The 18,997-nt window shown below is 44.1% G+C and overlaps 1 protein-coding gene across 2 annotated transcripts; it reads left to right on the top strand.

The window, feature by feature from the left end:
• The first annotated feature begins 933 nt into the window (after positions 1–933).
• LOC148120432 (disintegrin and metalloproteinase domain-containing protein 29-like) lies at positions 934–7,066 on the top strand. 2 transcript variants are annotated; one of them, XM_087911471.1, is made up of 4 exons: positions 934–962; positions 1,072–1,400; positions 3,772–3,904; positions 4,005–7,066. In XM_087911471.1, the coding sequence occupies exon 4, from the start codon at positions 4,697–4,699 to the stop codon at positions 6,965–6,967; it is 2,271 nt and encodes a 756-aa protein (XP_087767597.1). In that variant the 5' UTR covers positions 934–962; positions 1,072–1,400; positions 3,772–3,904; positions 4,005–4,696; the 3' UTR covers positions 6,968–7,066. The 2 variants fall into 2 exon arrangements, with proteins under 2 accessions (XP_087767597.1, XP_087767596.1); XM_087911470.1 differs by having other exon boundaries at positions 3,580–3,904.
• The last annotated feature ends 11,931 nt before the right edge of the window (positions 7,067–18,997 follow it).

Raw genomic sequence — 18,997 nt, 5'->3', positions numbered from 1 at the left:
CCTGGGACTGAATCTTGTTCTAGAAGAGGAAACTCCTGTTGGGATAGACACACGTATCTCTCTCATACCACTTTGGTGTCTGACAGGGCTCTTGAATGGGGTTTCTTACTAATGCCGGGGGTGCAGACTTTGTGCCCCCCTCCAACTTAATTTGGTCCCCCGTGTTGTCGTTCAGTGTCCACGTTCCCAAATTGTCCAAAAAGGTTTAGTTCCTTCCTCCCCAATCTAGTATTTAATATTGGCAGTCATCCTCGGTATTTCCTTCGGCTTTGACTTGTTAGTAACACAGGCTAAGTGAATATAGAGATGTCAGATTTCAATTCTCTTCTCCAATTGTGGGCCAGGTGACCACACATCTCCTTTTCAGTCCTGGACTGGTGAGTGACTGTCTAGGCACTCAGTGACACAGAAGCCTTGTTTCAGAATCTATTTCTTCTGAGGGTTGCTTTGGTTTCTTTGAAGGCTTGAGGCCTACACAGGTGTCTGGCTGTCTTGGAATCCTGTGCCTGCATTTTCCCACATGACTACTGTTTAAAAGTCGTTCTGGGGGATTGTAATGACTGACACCAGAATTCTGTATTCTTATGGAGAGCAAGGGACGCAGATCTCCCGTCCTGATGTGGCCTTGTGAAGGGGAGTATGGGGCCCACAAAGATTCTCTTGAGACATAGGAGACATAGATATCACAGGTGAGAATTCACAGTTTAAAGTCTCTTCAACAGGTTCATCAAGAGTAGGAATTAGGTATCATCTGGGTGGTCAGTTCTCTGACCCCACAGGTTGGTTTCAGCAACTGAGATGTCTTGGGAAATAGCATAGGACAAGCTTCACATTGTTGAAAGCTGTGTACCTAAACTGCCGAGTTGAACTCAGTCAAGAGATGCTCTTCTAAAAGGTTCTGCATATTTCTGCCTTTCTGTGGAGCAACTGGAGACAGTTGCTGAAATCTCAGAGGTGCCCTGGTAAGCCAAGCTTAGAGTAGGAAGAAGTACCAGCGCTTCCATGGGAATAGCTGGGAAATGTTAGTTGTATCAGTGGCTAGTTGGGAATAATTAACAAATTTAATTTCAGCTCAAGTGGCCATGTTCGAGGAGTGAATTGAAGATTCTTGAGGCTGCACTGTTGGAGACAAGGGGACATATTGCTAGAGACTGAGAGGGTACTTGGAGTGACATGACGTGCCTCAGCTCCTGCTTGCCTACTCCTGTAGTATGGAGCAGAGGAAAAACTATCAAAACACCTGCTTAAGGCAGATTGATTTGGGACCATGGGTCAACCGAGAGCCCATTACAGGTGGGGTTTGTGGCTGTGGAGCAGACAGGACTTGAATCACTGAGAAGACATCGGGATCTGGAGGACCAGAGACTACGTGGGACAGATGAAGATGAGGAGCACAAATGGTGAGGCTCTTTCTAAACAGACCGGTCAGGGAGCTTGCTGTCTTTGAATGCCACAAGGACATGTTTACCGGAAGCTGGAAACGAAACAGTGATAGGGTTGGGTCAGTACTGAGTGTTTGACGCCATTATGAAATCTCCAGACTTCCGTCCCTTTATTTTCACCAGTAACTTTATTCATCTACAATCCACCCCACAGCATGATATTTGAACACTTGTGCTGTGGGTATCAGAGGTCGGGGATTGGCACAGAACTGTGTAAATATTTAATATTTTCTATCTCTGTCCTTCTCCTTCCTCTCACCTCTCATCTTTCTCTGCCTGATTTGTGTCACCTGCACCTGAGAGTCTACTTAGCTGGGTGGGGCCAGTTCTCTGGGTCTGTCTAGGCAGATCATGCAAAGATGAATCTGGTCACCAGGAGACATCTGAGATCTGCTCTGTAGTCTGTGCTCTGTAACCTGCTGACGTGACCTGCCTTTGTGACCTGACTCCAAGGTGCTCTGACTAACCACATGGTTGGACCTGGAGTTGGAGTGTGGAGTGGCTTGAGAAGCTGGCTCTGTCATTCCCTAGTTGTGTAGATACCCCATCAGTATTATGAAAAATGGCGCACTCTAAACTCTAGGATGAACACCCAATCTCTTTTCCTTCCCTATCCACCCCCACTATATACAGCTTTTCTAGTGATGATTGTGTTTCTCTGTTCACACAGCAGGGGGCAGCACAGAGCCTCGGCGTGAGGCTGGACAGTCACACCATTATCGGAGATGGCTAGAAAGAGGGGACCCTCTTCAGTGTCCTTCAGTACCTTCTCTTTAGTCGTAATTCCCCTTGTGCTTGCTGAGCTCATACGTCCACACAGGACTTGGGAATCCAGCCTGGTGGTATGAGGAGTCTCAGAGTCATGAGCCTTGAGAAGCCTTTCCCAAATTGCAGTATAAGCCCATGTCCCCAAATTTGTGACCCATGAGAGAGCGCATGATTCCTTTCAACCTAATTCATGACAGGACATTCATCTGTTTCCACAGCCAGACAGGGATTCAACCACTTCCTCCCTCCCTCTGCCAAGAGCCACCTGGTGTCATTAGGTGCAGTGATGTTGGTGACCACAGAGGGAAGCAGAGGCTTATTTATGGCCTCCTGCTGGCTGGGTGAGCTGAGAAGGTGCAGTCCTCTATAGGACTCCAGTGGTCCTGTAGAGGATTTTCCCCCTGAACACATAAAGGAGATAGAGACTTTTCAGAGGAGGTCAATCGTTAAAACTCAATGTTTTGCTCATAAATAAGATTCCTGCTGCTATACAACTTATCTATGTGGCTGCAGATTTTGGTCATGTTTCTGAGTCAGGGCTTATCAGGGATTATGTGGTGATGTTAGTCTGTTTCTACTTTCCTCAATGAGCTTTCTGGAAGAAACCCAGAGGTTGCTTTTCTTTCTACAAAAGCAAGAGACGTGAAGGCACTAATGATAAACCTGGGGAAAGTACGTGGCATACTTCTTAGACATTCATACCAAGGGTGGCTACTGCTATCCCTGCTGAAAACAGATCAGTCTGCATATTTGTAGAAATTTCAGTGGTCAGGAAAGAAATATGGTAAGCGTTGGAGGGGAGTAACAGCTGGAATTAAGTAAGACAGGGTCAGAGATAAAGTGTTCACAAGAGATGGAATTTTTAAAAATTCTATAGTTCTGAAACATTACAGCTGTAACTGTCATGTTGAAACCCCTTACCACTGTAGACACCCTTCTGAGGATGTAGTGTTGCTGGTGGCCACAGTGGGAAGCAGAGGTTTATTTATGGGCTCCTGTTGGTTAGTAGGATAGAGGCTGGAGTTAGGAAAGTGCAATCTGACCCCAGTCATTCTGCAGTGGATTATTCCCCTGAATACGGGGAGGAGATAGAAAATTTTGAGAGGAGGTAATTCAATAAAACCCAATGGTTTCCTCAAATTGTATAAGATACCTGCTGCTGTAGAACCTATCTCGGTGACTGTAGGTTTTGTCCATGTATCTGAGCCAGGGCTTTTCAGGGACTCTGTGGTGATGTTACTCTGTTCTCACTTTACTTAATGAGCTTGTTATATATTCATTTATTTATTTATTTATTTATTTATTTATTTATTTATTTATTTATTTATTTATTGTGTATATGATATTCTGTCTGTGTGTATGCCTGCAGGCCAGAAGAGGTTACCAGACCTCCTTACAGATGGTTGGAAGAGCAGGCAATGCTCTTAACCTCTGAGCCATTTCTCCAGACCCCTAATTAGCATTTTGGAGGGAGTTGAGAGGCTGCTTTTCCTTCTACAAAAATAAGAGACACGAAAGCACTAATAATAAACCTAAGAAAGGTGTGTGACACACTTCTTAGATATTCATAGCAAGCGTGGGTGCTGCTATCCCCCACTGAGAGCTGATCAACCTGTGAGCCTGAAGAAATCCCAATGGCCAAGAGTGGAATACACTATGGATTGGAGGTGACCAACTGATAGAACTCAGACAAGGTAAGGGATAAATCACGTTCACAAGATACTGGATTTATAAAATTTCTAGAGATCAGAGAGATGACAGACAGAACTCTCAGGTTGAAAGTTATTACTGTAGCAGGTCTCCTTCCGAGGAATCACCACGTCTGAGGAAATATTACACCGTGTGGGACAGCCTTGAAAACACTGGCTTGGAACCAAGAGCAGCAGCCAGAGTGTACAGCCTTGGAGAACATCCATCATGTGGAAATCTCAACACGCTCAAATAATATCGAAAAAGTTTAATCCATTTTAAATACCTTAACTATAAACTCAACTTAAAATAGTTTTGAAGAATAAAGTATCACAGTTAAATGGATGATTTTCACAAGATTTACCTTCCACTTCAAAAAATGTAAGAATTATGATGACAAATAAAAAGAAAATTTGAATTCCAGAAACAGAACCAGAGTAATATTGGGTTGCAAATACATTCAGATGACTGAAAATGTATTTTTGTATGTCAAAATGTTATTTGTATGTCAGGAAATATCAGAAAGGATTGAGCTTGTTCAGAGGGGACACTCTGGCTTCTTCTGCCTTTTCTCTCCCAGGTGAATTTGTAGATGCTGCATTTGACACCATTTTACCCCAACCTCAGCTAACATTGTCTGACTCACTCCTGCCACACCCAGTAACTGTTACCTAACTCCTCAAGTTGTCTGGGTAACCAGCAGGGCTGGGAGCCTGAAGAAGCCCTTTGTCCACTGTCAGTGTCTCCCATGCCAGGCAGTGGCCACAACTGAGGGTTTTAGCCTCGCTTCGTCCAGGATGTTATCTGTGAGCTGGGGCATGAGGCTGGTAGAAAGACCAGTGATCCCCAGGGCCCCACTCTTGCTGGTTGCACTCTGGGTGCTGCTCCTGGTTCCCGGCCAGTGTTTTCAAGGCCCTCCCACCTGGCGCTACACCTCCTCGGAGGTGGTCATTCCTCGGAAGGAGATCTACCATGGTAAGGGATTTCAAGCACCAGGACGGATCTCCTACAGCTTGCGTTTTAGGGGCCAGAGACATATCATCCACCTGCGAAGAAAGACACTTATTTGGCCCAGACACTTGCTGCTGACAACTCAAGATGACCAAGGAGCTTTACAGATGGATTACCCTTATTTCCCTGTAGATTGTTACTATATTGGCTACCTGGAGGGGATCCCTCAATCGATGGTCACTTTGGATACTTGCTATGGGGGCCTGGACGGGGTCCTGATGTTTGATGACCTTGCCTATGAAATCAAACCCCTCAATGATTCACACAGGTTTGAGCACATTATTTCCCAGGTAGTAGCTGAATCTGGTGCCGTGGGGCCTGTGAATGAATGGAAGCACATGGACCATAGCACAGGCCCCTCTTTATCTAGACCAAATTCCAATGTGGCTCCCAGAATGTCTAGTAGAGACTACGCTTCACATCCAGCTGCTATAAAAGGCCATTTTCTAGCAGCCAAGGACATATATGATAGAGCCGAGACTGTTCCTCAGACTGCCCGTTATTTGTTTTCAAGAATCAGCTTAATGGACAGTTTTATGTCCAACATTCACATGCGTTACTATGTTATGATGTTATCTGTATATGACAAAAGAGATCCATTTAGACTTGACTTCAGATTGCCGGGAGGGGCTATTCATAAATACTATTTGTCAAACTTTTACTACAGATTTAAGCCTGATGCATCAACCGTAATTATCGATAATGGGCCCAAGGATAATGAAGCTATTCCAGTTGAACGTGGTGTATGTAGTACCAATGGCCTAACCATTATGGGTAAACATAGACGAGCTTATGTATTTGTGTCTATGTTCGTAACCCATCGTGTTGGGAGGAATATAGGTCTGAAAGTTGATGATGAGACTTACTGTTTTTGCCAGAGAAGAGCAACCTGCATCATGTTCAAGGATCCTCAGTTAACGGATGCTTTCAGCAATTGTTCCGTTGCAGAGTTAAACCAAATACTCAGTACCCCTGGTGTGATGGAATGTCTTTTCTCTGACTTTACTACTTATTATAATGGAACATATACCTATAAAGTTTGTGGAAATTCCATACTAGATGAAGGGGAGCAATGTGACTGTGGCTCAAACAAGGCATGTTATGCAAATCTGTGCTGTCAGAATAACTGCACTTTCTCAAAGGGTAGCATTTGTGATAAGGAATCATGTTGTGCAAACTGCACCTACAGTCCTTCTGGGACACTTTGCAGAAGTATCCAGAACATATGTGATCTTCCAGAGTACTGTAATGGGAGTATACTCACTTGCCCAACAGACTTTTATCTGCAAGATGGAACCCCATGCTCAGAAGAGGGCTATTGCTATAAAGGAAACTGCACCGATCGTGATATACATTGCAAGGAAATCTTCGGTGTAAGTGCCCGCGCAGGTAATAAAAGGTGTTATGACATCAATAAGGAAAGCTATTGGTTTGGACATTGTCAGAGAAGACAAAAAAGCCTCGTATTCAGAGCTTGTGCCGAAAACGATAAGATGTGCGGAAGGTTGCAGTGTACGAATGTCACCCACCTTCCACACTTGCAGGAACATGTTTCATTCCACCAGTCAGTTATTTCTGGGTTTTCCTGTTTTGGGCTCGATGAGCATCGAGCAACAGAATCAACAGATGTTGGACGTGTGAGATATGGTACTCCCTGTTCCCAAACTAAATTCTGTGATCAAGGGTCTTGCAATGGATCTTTAACTGAACTGGATTACGACTGCACCCCAGAAAAGTGCAATTTCAGAGGAGTATGCAATAACCGTCGGAACTGCCATTGTCATGTGGGTTGGGACCCTCCGAACTGCATAGGAGATGGACCTGGAGGGAGTTTAGACAGTGGACCCCTTCCGCTTAAAATCCGCACTATAAGACAGAGACGACAACCAGTGGTATACTTAAGAATAGTCTTTGGTCGTATTTATGTCTTCATAGGCTCACTCCTCTTTGGGGTGGCCTTTCGTGTAGCAATTACTAGGCTTATCAAGCATGAAGACTTGCAAGCGACTTTACCTCGTGGGCATGGACATCCTCCTGGACCCAGTATGCCAAAGTAAAAATGAGTTAGCCTCCTGGATCCTGTAAAATAAAGAGAAATGAAAACAGAATACAAATGTCAACAAGAAGACAATAAAACTCAATCCCACAGTTCTGAAGAGCCTGGGTCTATTTTATGGGAACACAGGAGGTGCTGAATTCGGATACCACCTGTCTTTGATAATTTGCTGATACTCGCACTAAAATACATCTTTCAAAATTACAATTTGATGTCTTTTGTAATGTTGGTAAGTTGTTAGGAGCTGCACTAAGCTTGTTCCTTTGTTGGTCAGAGGAGATCTTGAGCCAGGAACGCTCTAGGTCCTGAACTTAGGTCTTTGGGCTAAGGAGTAGTGGGAGTTGTCTACATTTCTTTTAAGAACGTACCTAGGATATTTCTATAAAATGTGGTTCCTGAGCTCTGACACTTTCCCAGTCCTTATCACCATATTTGTCAGTGGTCCTCTCTCCTCCAGCTTGTGGATAGGATTTTCAGGGGTACGGCTTAGAGGAAAGGAGGAGGAAAGGCAGAATTGTGATCCAGGTGAGGAAGTTGTATAGGACCACAGAAGCATTACATCATATGAAGCCAGGGAACTGTTGTTTAGAACATCACCGTTAACACAGATCCATGACTCACTACGTGTACTACCCACACCTTATGGACACAAACTTTCCAGCGCCCCACTGCCAGAACATCACAAAAAACCCAGTCTGATGAAAGGGTAGAAAGCTACTTTTTAATTCCTATATTGCTTGTAAGATTTTGTTGTGCTTTACAGGTTGAAGAAAAGAAGTATATAGTAGAAGACTAGACAATAAAGATGGAAATCAAGAGAGGGTGTGACTGTCCTTTTCCCTAATGCCCTCAGATCAAAAATCATAGTATGTGCCAACTCCGTGAGTTCTCTTTGAGCCCTGTGCTACTGGAGGCTGGCCCTTCAGGCAGCAAAAGTCCTGTGGGTCTTCAGTGTACCCTATCTCTGCATATAGCCTTCTGTCTTGCTTTCATGTTCCCTGAGATATAATCTGTATATTAGATTAGATATAATATGTCTGTACATGCCAGACAATCATTTTCAGTGAAAGGTCTGCTCTGTTAGTATTTAGTATGTGCTAAATTTACTCTAATTCACATGTTTTTCTGAAGTCAAATAACCTTCCCGGAGTCACTGCCTTCTTTGTTGCATCCACACACAAAAGTACACTGAAAATGAAGCCAAGTTGTCTGCAGCATTAGACTGGAGACCACCTCATTCGCTTTGGCTCTGTTCATCCCCAGGTTCCCTCCTGGAATGACAAGAGATGTGTCACACCCCACTACTGTAGAAATGAAGGACATGCCATAGTGACTGCTCTGCCCGTGTCCTGCTCCTCCCAATGATTCTCAACCCCAGCAACATGTTTCTATTTTGTTGATTTCAGCCCTCCGTTTGTTTATTTCCAGTCTTCTACTCCTCCTGGGTAAATCAGCTTCTTTTTTTTTCTAGAGCTTTCAAGTGTGTTTTTAAGTCTCCAATGTGAGCTTTCTCCGTTTTCTTTAGGTGGGCACTTAGTGCTACGAACTTTCCTCTTAGCACTGCTTTCATTGTGTCCATAGGGTTGAATACGTTGTGTCTTTGTTTTCATTATATTCAAGGAAGACTTTAATTTCTTTCTTTATTTCTTCCTTGACCCAGGGGTGACATAACCACAGACACAGGAAATTCAGAGAATCTTTAGATCTCACTACGAAAGTTTATATGCCACAAAGTTGGAAAATGTTAAAGAAATGGAAATTTTTTTTAGATAAGTACCATATACAAAAGGTGAACAATCTAAATAGACCTGTTAGTCGCGAAGAGTTAGAAGCTGTTATCAAAAATCTCCCTACCAAAAAAAGCCCAGGACCAGATGGTTTCAATGCAGAATTCTACCAGAACTTCCAGGAAGAGCTAATACCTATACTCCTTAATGTATCCCACAATATAGAAACAGAAGAGTCATTGCCAAACTCTTTTTATGAAGCTACAGTTACCCTCATACCAAAACCACACAAAGACACAACGAAGAAAGAGAATTACAGGCCAATCTCACTCATGAACATCGACGCGAAAATTCTCAATAAAATACTGGCAAACCGAATCCAGGAACACATTAGAAAAATTATCCATTATGATCAAGTGGGCTTCATCCAAGAGATGCAGGGCTGGTTCAACATATGCAAATCTATCAATGTAATCCATCATATAAATAAACTGAAAGAAAAAAACCATATGATCATTTCATTAGATGCTGAAAAAAGCATTTGACAAAATTCAACACCCATTTATGGTAAAGGTGTTGGAGAGACTGGGGATACAAAGATCATACCTAAATATAATAAAAGCAATATACAGCAAGCCGACAGCTAACATCAAATTGAATGGAGAGAAACTCTAAGCCTTTCCACTAAAATCAGGAACACGACAAGGCTGTCCACTCTCTCCATACCTCTTCAATATAGTGCTTGAAGTTCTAGCAATAGCAATAAGACAACATAAGGGGATCAAGGGGATTCGAATTGGAAAGGATGAAGTTAAACTTTCGTTATTTGCAGATGTTATAATAGTGTACATAAGTGACCCCAAAAACTCTACCTAGGAACTCCTACAGCAGATCAGCACCTTTAGTAATGTGGCAGGATACAAGAAACTCCAAAAATATCAGTTGCCCTCCCTTACACAAAGAAGAAAGATACAGAGAGGGAAATCAGAGAAGCATCACATTTCACGATAGCCACAAATAGCATAAAATATCTTGGGGTTACTCTAACTAAGGAAGTGAAAGACCTATTTGACAAGAACTTTAAGTCCTTGAAGAAAGAAATTGAGGAGGATACCAGAAAATGGAAAGACTTCCCCTTTTCTTGGATTGGGAGGATCAACATAGTAAAAATGGCAATTCTACCAAAAGCAATCTATAGATTCAATGCAATCCCCATCAAAATCCCATCAAACTTCTTCACAGACCTTGAGAGAACAATAATCAAGTTTATATGGAAAAACAAAAAACCCAGGATAGCCAAAACAATCTTATACAATAAAGGAACTTCTGGAGGCATTACCATCCCTGACTTCAAACTCTACTACAGAACTACAGTATTGAAAACAGCTTGATATTCGCATAAGAACAGAGAAGTCGACCTATGGAATCGAATAGAAGACTCGGATAGTAACCCACAAACCTTTGAACACCTAATTTTCGACAAGGGAGCTAAAGGTATACAATGGAAGAAGGAAAGCGTCTTTAACAAATGGTGCTGGCATAACTGGATGTCAACCTGTAGAATAATGAAAGTAGATCCATATCTATCACCATGCACAAAAATCAAGTCAAATGTATTAAAGACATCAACATTAATCTGTCCACTTTGAACCTGATAGAAGAGAAAGTGGGAAGTAGTCTACAAGATATAGGCACAGGAGGCCACTTCCTAAGTAGAATCCCAGTAGCACAGACAATAAGAGAAACAATGAATAAATGGGACCTCCTGAAACTGAGAAGCTGCTGTAAAGCAAAGGACACTGTCAGTAAGACAAAAAGGCTACCTTCGGACTGGGAAAAGATCTTCACCAACCCCTCATCAGACAGAGGTCTGATCTCCAAAATATACAAAGAACTCAAGAAACTAGACACTAAAACTCTAATTAACCCAATTAAAAAATGGGATACTGAACTGAACAGAGAATTCACAACAGATGAACTTCGAATGGCCAGAAGACACTTAAGGACATGCTCAACCTCCTTAGCGATCAGGGAAAATGCAAATCAAAACCTCTTTGAGATACCATCTTACACCTGTCAGAATAGCTAAAGTCAAAAACACCAATGATAGCCTATGCTGGAGAGGATGTGGAATGAGGGGAACACTCATCCATTGTTGGTGGGAATGCAAACTTGTACAGCTGCTGTGGAAATCAGTGTGGCAGTTTCTCAGGACTGGGATTCAACCTCCCTCAGGACCCAGCAATTCCACTCTTGGGAATACACCCAAGAGATGCCCTATCATACTACAAAAGTATTTGTCCAACTTTGTTCATAGCTGCACTATTTGTAATAGCCAGAACATGGAAACAGCCTCGGTGCCCCTCAATAGAAGAATGGTTAAAAAAGGTGTGGAACATATATACATTAGAGTTTTACTCAGCGGTAAAAAACAATGACATCTTGAATTTTGCATGCAAATGGATGAACATAGAAAACGCTTTACTGAGTGAGGTAAGCCAGACCCAAAAAGAGGAACACGGTATGTATTCACTCATAAGTGGATTCTAACCATAATTAAAGGTCTTTGAGCCTATTATTCGTGATCCTAGAGAAGCTAAATAAGAAGACGAACCTGATGAAGATTATTTAGCTATCCACCAGGAGGTAGGAAATAGTCAAGAGTCCCAGGTAACCTTGGGTGCATGGTGGGGGGCGGTGGGAGGGTTGTTGGAAGGGGAGAGGGTTAGAGAGAAGGGAGTAGGGGAGGAATGGAGAAAGCTCAGTTGACCGGGATGGGGGGAAGGGAGGAAGGATGAATATGGGATCAGGGAAGAATATATTTCAACTAAGGGAGTCATTTTAGGGTTTACAGGAAACTTGATTATATATGGGATCCCAGGTCCAAGGAGAGATCCCCAGATTGTTCTCTGGACAGAGGAGAGGGTGCCTGAACCGGCCTTGGCCCATAACCATACTGATGAATATTTTGCTTATCACCATAGATCCTTCATCTGGCGTTGGATGGCGATACAGATGGAGACCCACATTGGAGCACCGGACTGAGCCCCCCAAGATCCAAATGAGGAGCATAAGGACGAAGAAAATGACAAAGGACTGCGAGGGATGCTATCACCCACCGATACAAGGGGTCGGATCTAATGAGAGTTTACCAAGGCCAGTTGGACTGCGACTGAACGAGCACGTGATCCAACCAGATTCTCTGAATGTGGCTGGCCTGGAGTCTTTCTGAGAAGCCATTGACAATGACACTGGGACTAGTTTCCTCTGCATATACTGGATTTTTGGGATCCAGTCTGTTTGCATACTCACCTTCCTGGACCTGGAGGGAGGGGGGAGGAACTTGAACTTCCCACAGGGCAGGAAACCCTGACTGCCCTTAGGGACAAAGAGGGAGGAGGAGAGGGAGGGGGGGAGTGGGAGGGTGTTGGGAAGAGGGGCGTAAATGGAAACTTTTATAATTTAATAAAATTACTTTAAAAAAAAAAGAAAAGAAGCACACGCATTCCCCTGAGGTTTTATTCATGTCTACTTTCTAGAAGATTATGAGAAAGGAACAGATGACCTTGCATGTAACATGGAAACTGTGGATAAAGATGGTCCAACCTGCCATAAAGTGTTGTGCTAATAGCTTGTACTTTGTTATAAAATGAGCTTTTGTCTTAGTTAATTTATTGTCTCTTTGGGTATCTCTGTTCCTACTGTTGTTTTGAATGTATTTGTAATATAGTAAGTGAAGAAGATGTACTTCCTGACTGAGATATACATGAGGATCAGTACAGAGTGGTTTAAACAACACAGTGGGCAACAGAGGTAACAACTGTTGGCTTGGCTGTAGTGCATTCTCTCTTAATGCCTGGGAAAGGGGGAAAGAAGAGACAGGGATGATATCTTTTTAAAGGGTACTAGTACCATCAGGAATGCTTTTGATCACTATCTAACTTAACTTTAATTACTTTCCAATGGTTCTATTTCCAAATACCATCACCAAATTGAGGGTCAAAATGCCAACATGTAGGTTTGGAAGAGATGCTGTTCATTTCATAGCAGAAGGCAAAAAGAAGACCTGGTTTAAACAGAGTGGAACGCCTGGAAAATCTTACACATGAGGAAGTATTTTTGAAGAGAATGATGAAATATTGGGAAGGAAAGTGCTCTGGAAAGATCACTGTGGGTGGTCCTTGATTGTATAAAAAAAGCAAATCGAGCAAGCCAATGACAGTAATCTAATAAGCACAATTTTTTTTTCATTCCTCTGTGGCTTCTAATACAGTTCCTACCTGTTTCTACCTTAAGCTACTTCCTCATTTCCCTTCATGATAGATTGTAATCTGTAAGTCAAATAAATATTTTTTCCACAAAAAAAATTGCTTCTTTACCCACACCCAATGAATGTACAATCCCTAGATAAAGACTGCTTACACAAATCTTTAATCATTTCTTAAGAGTACAGTACAGAGAAATCATAGAGACTAGAGATTTAAGAGTGGAATATTGTAAACTATTAGAGATAAGAGTCTTCGGGATCATTTGTGTGTGCAGTGGCAGTCGTTGGTCCAATCTGCAAGAACTAAGAACCCCAGTGTGCTGTTGCTGGCCTTTGAGCTCTACTGAGGCCAAGCCATTTTCAGTAAGATAGTGAGGCTATCCAGGTCCTGATGGTGTGCTTTATAGATGGTACGGAGCATGTGCATAGGGAGAATATGGGGATGGTAGTGATGGAGGAAATGTGTCACACTGCCCTGCAGTAATGATTGGCCCATTGGCACCGAGTCATTGAAGACAGGGGACAACCTTCTTCTGGAATGCCAGTGGTTCTTAGTTGACTAACAACATTTCATTCAGCATTTTGTAAGCTTTGTCAGTTGTGGGGTACCGGGTGGGACAGAAACCCCAACAAGCCGGCCCTTGTGCTACATATGGCGCCCAGACGTGGATAACTAAATCCACAAAAAGCCTGAGAAAGCTTAAAAAAGAATAGAGTAAAGCATGGCTTCTTGGTGGCAACAATTTCTCAGGTCTGCTCTGCTTGCTAGAGGCAAGCAAGCACTCTCATCTAAGAGAGGCTTCCTGACTCAGCTTTAGCTGCAAAACCTTGCAGCTCTTTTAAGAGGTCCTGCCACGAAAAACTTAAACGGTGTTGATGTAAAGCTCAATGCATGCTTTTCGGTTTTCAGCCGTAGCAGGAGAAAAGCTGCGCCGTTTTAAAATGCTGGTTTTCTGGGCTGTCCTGCCAGGGCAAACTCTGATTCTTTTAGGCAGGCAGTCCAACTGAGTGTGGTCTGTGAGCATAATACTACAGCTTGCTTGCTAGCAAGGACCTTGAAACGCCATAGAGTTGTGACAGTGAACACAGCTCTGGCTGGTATCTCAGCCATGAGGCTGAAAAGTTAAAAAATGAGCTGGATCTAGCCGTCAAAGCCACAGCTCTCCATATTGCTTAGTAAATTAAAGGCTCATGTAGTCAGAAAAAGAGAGATATATAGTAAAAAGAGAGTCAAAGAGGAAGAAAACCTCTAAATGGTTTACTACGAGTTAAAAATATATGTAGGCTAAAGGTTAAAGTTCTTAGGGTAAAAAAGGAAGAGTGAGAGTAGTTGGGTGTGGTGGTATACACCTTTAATCCCAACACAAGGGAGGCAGAGGTAGATTGACCTCTGTGACCTCAAGGTGTGGTAGTGCACACCTTTAATCCCAATGCCTGGGAGGCAGAGACAGACAGATCTCTGTGAGTTCAAGGTGTTTGTTGTAGCACACACCTTTAATCCCAGCACTGGGGAGGTAGAGACAGAGGGATCTCTGTGAATTCAAGGACAGCCTGGTCTACAGAGTTATTCCAGGACAAAGATATACAGAGAACCTGTTTCAAAAAGTAAAAGTAAAAATAAAAGAAATAGAGGTTAAAATAAAGCCGCACAAAGATGGAAAATACACAGAGAATCTTGTTACTGTATGCTCTTATGCTCTCTTAGAATTGTCTGAATGCTGAAGAAGGAGCAACAGCTGCTAGAAGATATTTGTTTATAAATGCCGCTGAACTAACCCAAGATAGGTATTTTGAAAATACCTTGGCTTCAAAATTGAAATCAAAAGGTATGTTACTTTGGAGAAGAGATTCTGCTTTTGTTTCCACAGAAAATGAGAGGCTCTGGATTTATTCAGAGTTAAGAAAAATCACCTTTGACCAAGGGAGGCCACCTGAAAAATCTCCAACAGGAACAGATGGCCTGGATGTCTGAATTCTACATCCAGAACATATTCAAGACTGCTGCCTGAGATGATCAAGACTCACAGGATACTCCAGTCAGGACTTGTTTATAACTCTAAATTTTCTTTGGGTCCCCATAAGATTATCAGCACCCCCAACCAGCAGGAAGTAGCCTGAAATACTACGCCCACATTCGCAACAAATGGGCTATGGATATTTTCCTTTGTTTTTAAAAAAAAAGAGGGAAATGGTGTGGGAGAATTGTCTGTATTCTGTCAATCATATTTTAATAAAACGCTGATTGGCCAGGCAGGCAGTATAGGCAGGAAAGCCAGACAGGAAGTAGGGGTGGAGCAAAGAGACTGGGAGTATTCTGGAAGCAGAAGCTCCCTCCGTCACTCCTGCGCAGACCACTGAAGAGGCAACATGTAAGCTGTCACAGCTGAAAAAGGTACGGAGCCATTATGGCTAACATAGATGAGAATAATGGGTTAATATAAGTTATAAGAGTTAACAAGAAGCCTGACCTAATGGGCCAATCAGCTTTATAACTTATAGAGTTCTCTGTGTGATTGATTTCCTTGGGGTTTGCCGGCTGGGGGGTACCGGGCGGGACAGATACCCCAACAAGCCGGCCCTCATGCTACAGTCAGTGAATGTAATGAGGAAGTGACTGCTCCAAAATATGATCAAGGATTAAATTTTACTGTAGATATGAGGAGAGTACAGCCAGAGGCCTTAGGAAGAGTTCATAATGAACAGGACAGTGAAGGAATAAGGAGAGTGTGAGACCAAAGTCACATTTGAAGTTTTGGTCAGTATGCCTAAGGGATCCATGAACAAAAATGCCTCTGATTGCTACTTGCCAAAGTTCAGTGAAGGGAAGCATAAGAACTTGTAAGAGCAGGCAGGGGCCGAGGGCAGCAGATGTCCCACACAGACAGACAGAGAGACAATGGGTCTGTATAGGATGGGTCTACATACTCCTCACAGTGTTCAAAGAGGAAAGGGCAGGTGTGCCTCAAAGCACAACATCTGGATTTTCTTGGCATTGCTTGCAGCTTCTGCCCTTTCGTTGCCCATATACTGGGTCTCAAGCCATCACCACCATCCCCTCCAGAGGACAAAGGCAGCATGTCAGTCACGAAGCCACCCAGAGACAGGCCTTTCCAGAAATCCCTGTCGTTCTTCCTCACAATGATCCCCAGCTCCATCCAGGAAGTATCACATTGAGAGACTAATTGATCTAGGAAGATACCCAGGCCCAGCTTCCTGGACCTTACTGGATAGTTACAATCACAGGATAACAAAATATACCTTTGCTCAGGATGGCCTCGTGAGTCTGCACTGCTGCCTGCGCTGCTACCGAACCCATTGCCTTGCAGAGTCCAAGGCTCTTCCACGGGCAGGCCTTTCTGTGAAGGGAGCTTCTACTGTGTTGACTGTGGTAGCTACCACAGTAGAATACCCAGCAGCAAAATCCCACTGAGAGCCCTTAGGCCCCAGCAGAGTCCTCAGCTCAGAACAACAGTGGGTCTAGAGGAGCAGGCACTTAAGGATTTGTATCAGAATATTGACCTCTGAAGACAGTGGTTGATGCAGACTTTCCCAAAGACCACAGAGTCCTCATAGTACCTTAAGATCTGCTCCAAACATCCTCTCTCTCAGAGGCCAGAGATACTACCAGAAGCCACTCAAATCTCCACCTGGACCAGTATCCCCTTCCAATAGGAAGAGCCCTGGAGACTGTCTTATCAGAGCTGGAAAGACTCCAAGCTATACTCAGACAGCCTTAAACAACCAGCCAGAAACCCTTGATTGGGCCGTCCTAACCTGGCACCCACAAGTAAAAGGTGCTCCCATCACACACTCAGCAGGGCGTCACCAGGCACTCAGGAACTACATGCAGCCTGTGCTTATTTAAACCTGATCAATGCAAAACTAATAAGAGCAGGTTCCTGAAGCTGGGACTGACGTCATCTACATAGGATCTGATAGCTCTACAAATGGCAAAAGGATCAGTCAGGCTATTGCTCTCCCAAAAAAGGTTCTGTGCCCCATTCTTGGACCATCATGGATCTGTCAAAGGACAGAATGCCAGCGGTAACCACCCTGAACCTTCCCGCCTAGAGGCCCTGTCTTATTGTACACTGGCTGAGGAGCTCCCACTTTAAACTTCTCCTTTTTAAACTTTTCCTGTCTAAGGCCAGGAAAGACCTAGGAGATCATATCAAAATCGAGTCCTCTGGCTGATGGGGACAGGATTGGTCATTTTGGTTCCTTGAGAGCCTACTTCTTCTCTCCAGGGATCCCTAATGTGAGGCCCCTTGTGGAACTCCAGCACTCACTCATTGTCCCCTCTCCTTTCCCTTTGTCTCTCCAGCCATAGAAGCGCAGAGAAGGTAGGTTGAGCATGCACATCTGGACCATGAGGTGTGAGGTTGTGTCATTGTGATGTTATAGTGTGTTTATCACTAGGACACTAGTACCAGCAGGTCCTGTGTTTTTGCTGAAATGACCCTCAGGGTCAAGAAACCATCCCATCATTCCTCCAAATCTGGCCCAGTGCTGACCACAGGACGTCCACCTGCCTCATCCCATCTGTCCTAGAAGCTACAGGAAAGCTCTGCACAGCAGGCCGTTACAGGAAGAGCAGAGAGCCACTAAACAGGTTTCACACTGTGATAGGAGGAGGATTCTGTATGAGCATTTCAATCTATGAATACCTTCCATGTGATTGAGAGTATTCCCCAAAGCCCTGGATCCCTCAGTTACAGTAGCTATCCAGGTAGGATATGTGGTATACTAGACTTGGCCTGGGGTCTCACATCTGAGCCTAGACAGCACCAGTGAGTTAGGGTTGATAGCCCCAGGCTCTGTTATAGTCATACTGTTAGGGCCTCTATAACAGTACCCATGGCAGGTTCAGACAGCTGGCCTCTACAGTGCCCCCACCCAACATGGTACAACTCCACACAGAGACAGAGCCATTGTGCACTAGGATGGGAAACGTTTTGATCCTAGCAGAGGACTCAGGGTGAAGGATTTTCACTACAAGGTCAAAGAGACACCAGAGGACACTGAATCCTCATGCCAAGAACATTTCTGCTAGCGTCTGTCCATGGTGAGGTTGAGGCACTTGGTCCCACAGTGACACACAGTGAGCCAGAAACATGTCTAGGACATTCCTAGATGAACAAGGCTATCTATCCAGTTGAACGTGGAAAGGGAACCCTCTAGCCTGGCCCACTCATGCCATCCCTCCCAGAGTGGAGGACTGAGGACATCTCCTATCAATGTCACCCCCGGGGGATCCTGCTATGAAGAGGCCTGGAAGCAGTCAACAGTGGAGGGAATTTGTGCCAGCCTGAGGCACTGTGGTTACTATAGCGGGAACACACAATGTCATACATCACACATAAAGCTTGCCCCAAGGCACCCAGTGCTCAGGTTGTGACGCAAGCTCTGCCCACAGGTGACACCCACCATGTCCACTGCTCATTGAGAAGGCTCTGAGGCCCTGAGAGGACTTTGAACAAGTTAGTATCACAGCAGGTCTGACTGGAACTACCACTCTAAGAAAAGCAGCGGACAAAACTCAGCCCTCAGACCCAGACTCTGCCTGGCTTTGTGCTAAGCCCAACCACTCAGCCTCCCCTGAGTGTCTGCATTCCTTGGTAACTCAGAGTAAGCATCTGCTCCACATTTCCAGTAACAAAAGCCCCTCCTGCCAGTTTGGGTCCTTGGTGTCATGGTGTTCCAGGGACTGTGGGGTGTCTGTTGTTCTTGCAGGCTTTACTGCATGTCACAGGCTCCCACCTGGAGTCGCCTGCCCGCAATCATGGTGGTAGCAGCGGGCTGATCCTGTCTTTCTGTAGTGTCTCCCCTGGTAGAGTCCAGTAGCAATGCCTGGTGGTTCTTGGTGAGCTGTCCCTACTCTCCAGTCAGACAGAGTCTGTTTGTTGCTTCTGAGCTCCACATCCTGGACAATTGGTGCATGTCTGCCTTTCAGCTTACCCCACTGATTCTCTTTAGTGATGTCGGCACTAACTTTTAAAAGAACTATTATATAGTATTGAGGCAGGACTGAGAATGG

This window comes from Myodes glareolus, chromosome 11, assembly GCF_982192425.1.
Source record: "Myodes glareolus chromosome 11, mMyoGla1.1, whole genome shotgun sequence".
Lineage (NCBI taxonomy): Eukaryota > Metazoa > Chordata > Mammalia > Rodentia > Cricetidae > Myodes > Myodes glareolus.
The sequence above is the reverse complement of the archived record's forward strand: the minus strand, read 5'-3'. Positions and strand labels throughout refer to the sequence as shown.

What these genes read in the sequence shown, in the direction of transcription:
- LOC148120432 (XM_087911471.1), top strand. Translation starts at nt 4,697, where the DNA reads ATGTTATCTGTGAGCTGGGGCATGAGGCTGGTAGAAAGACCAGTGATC.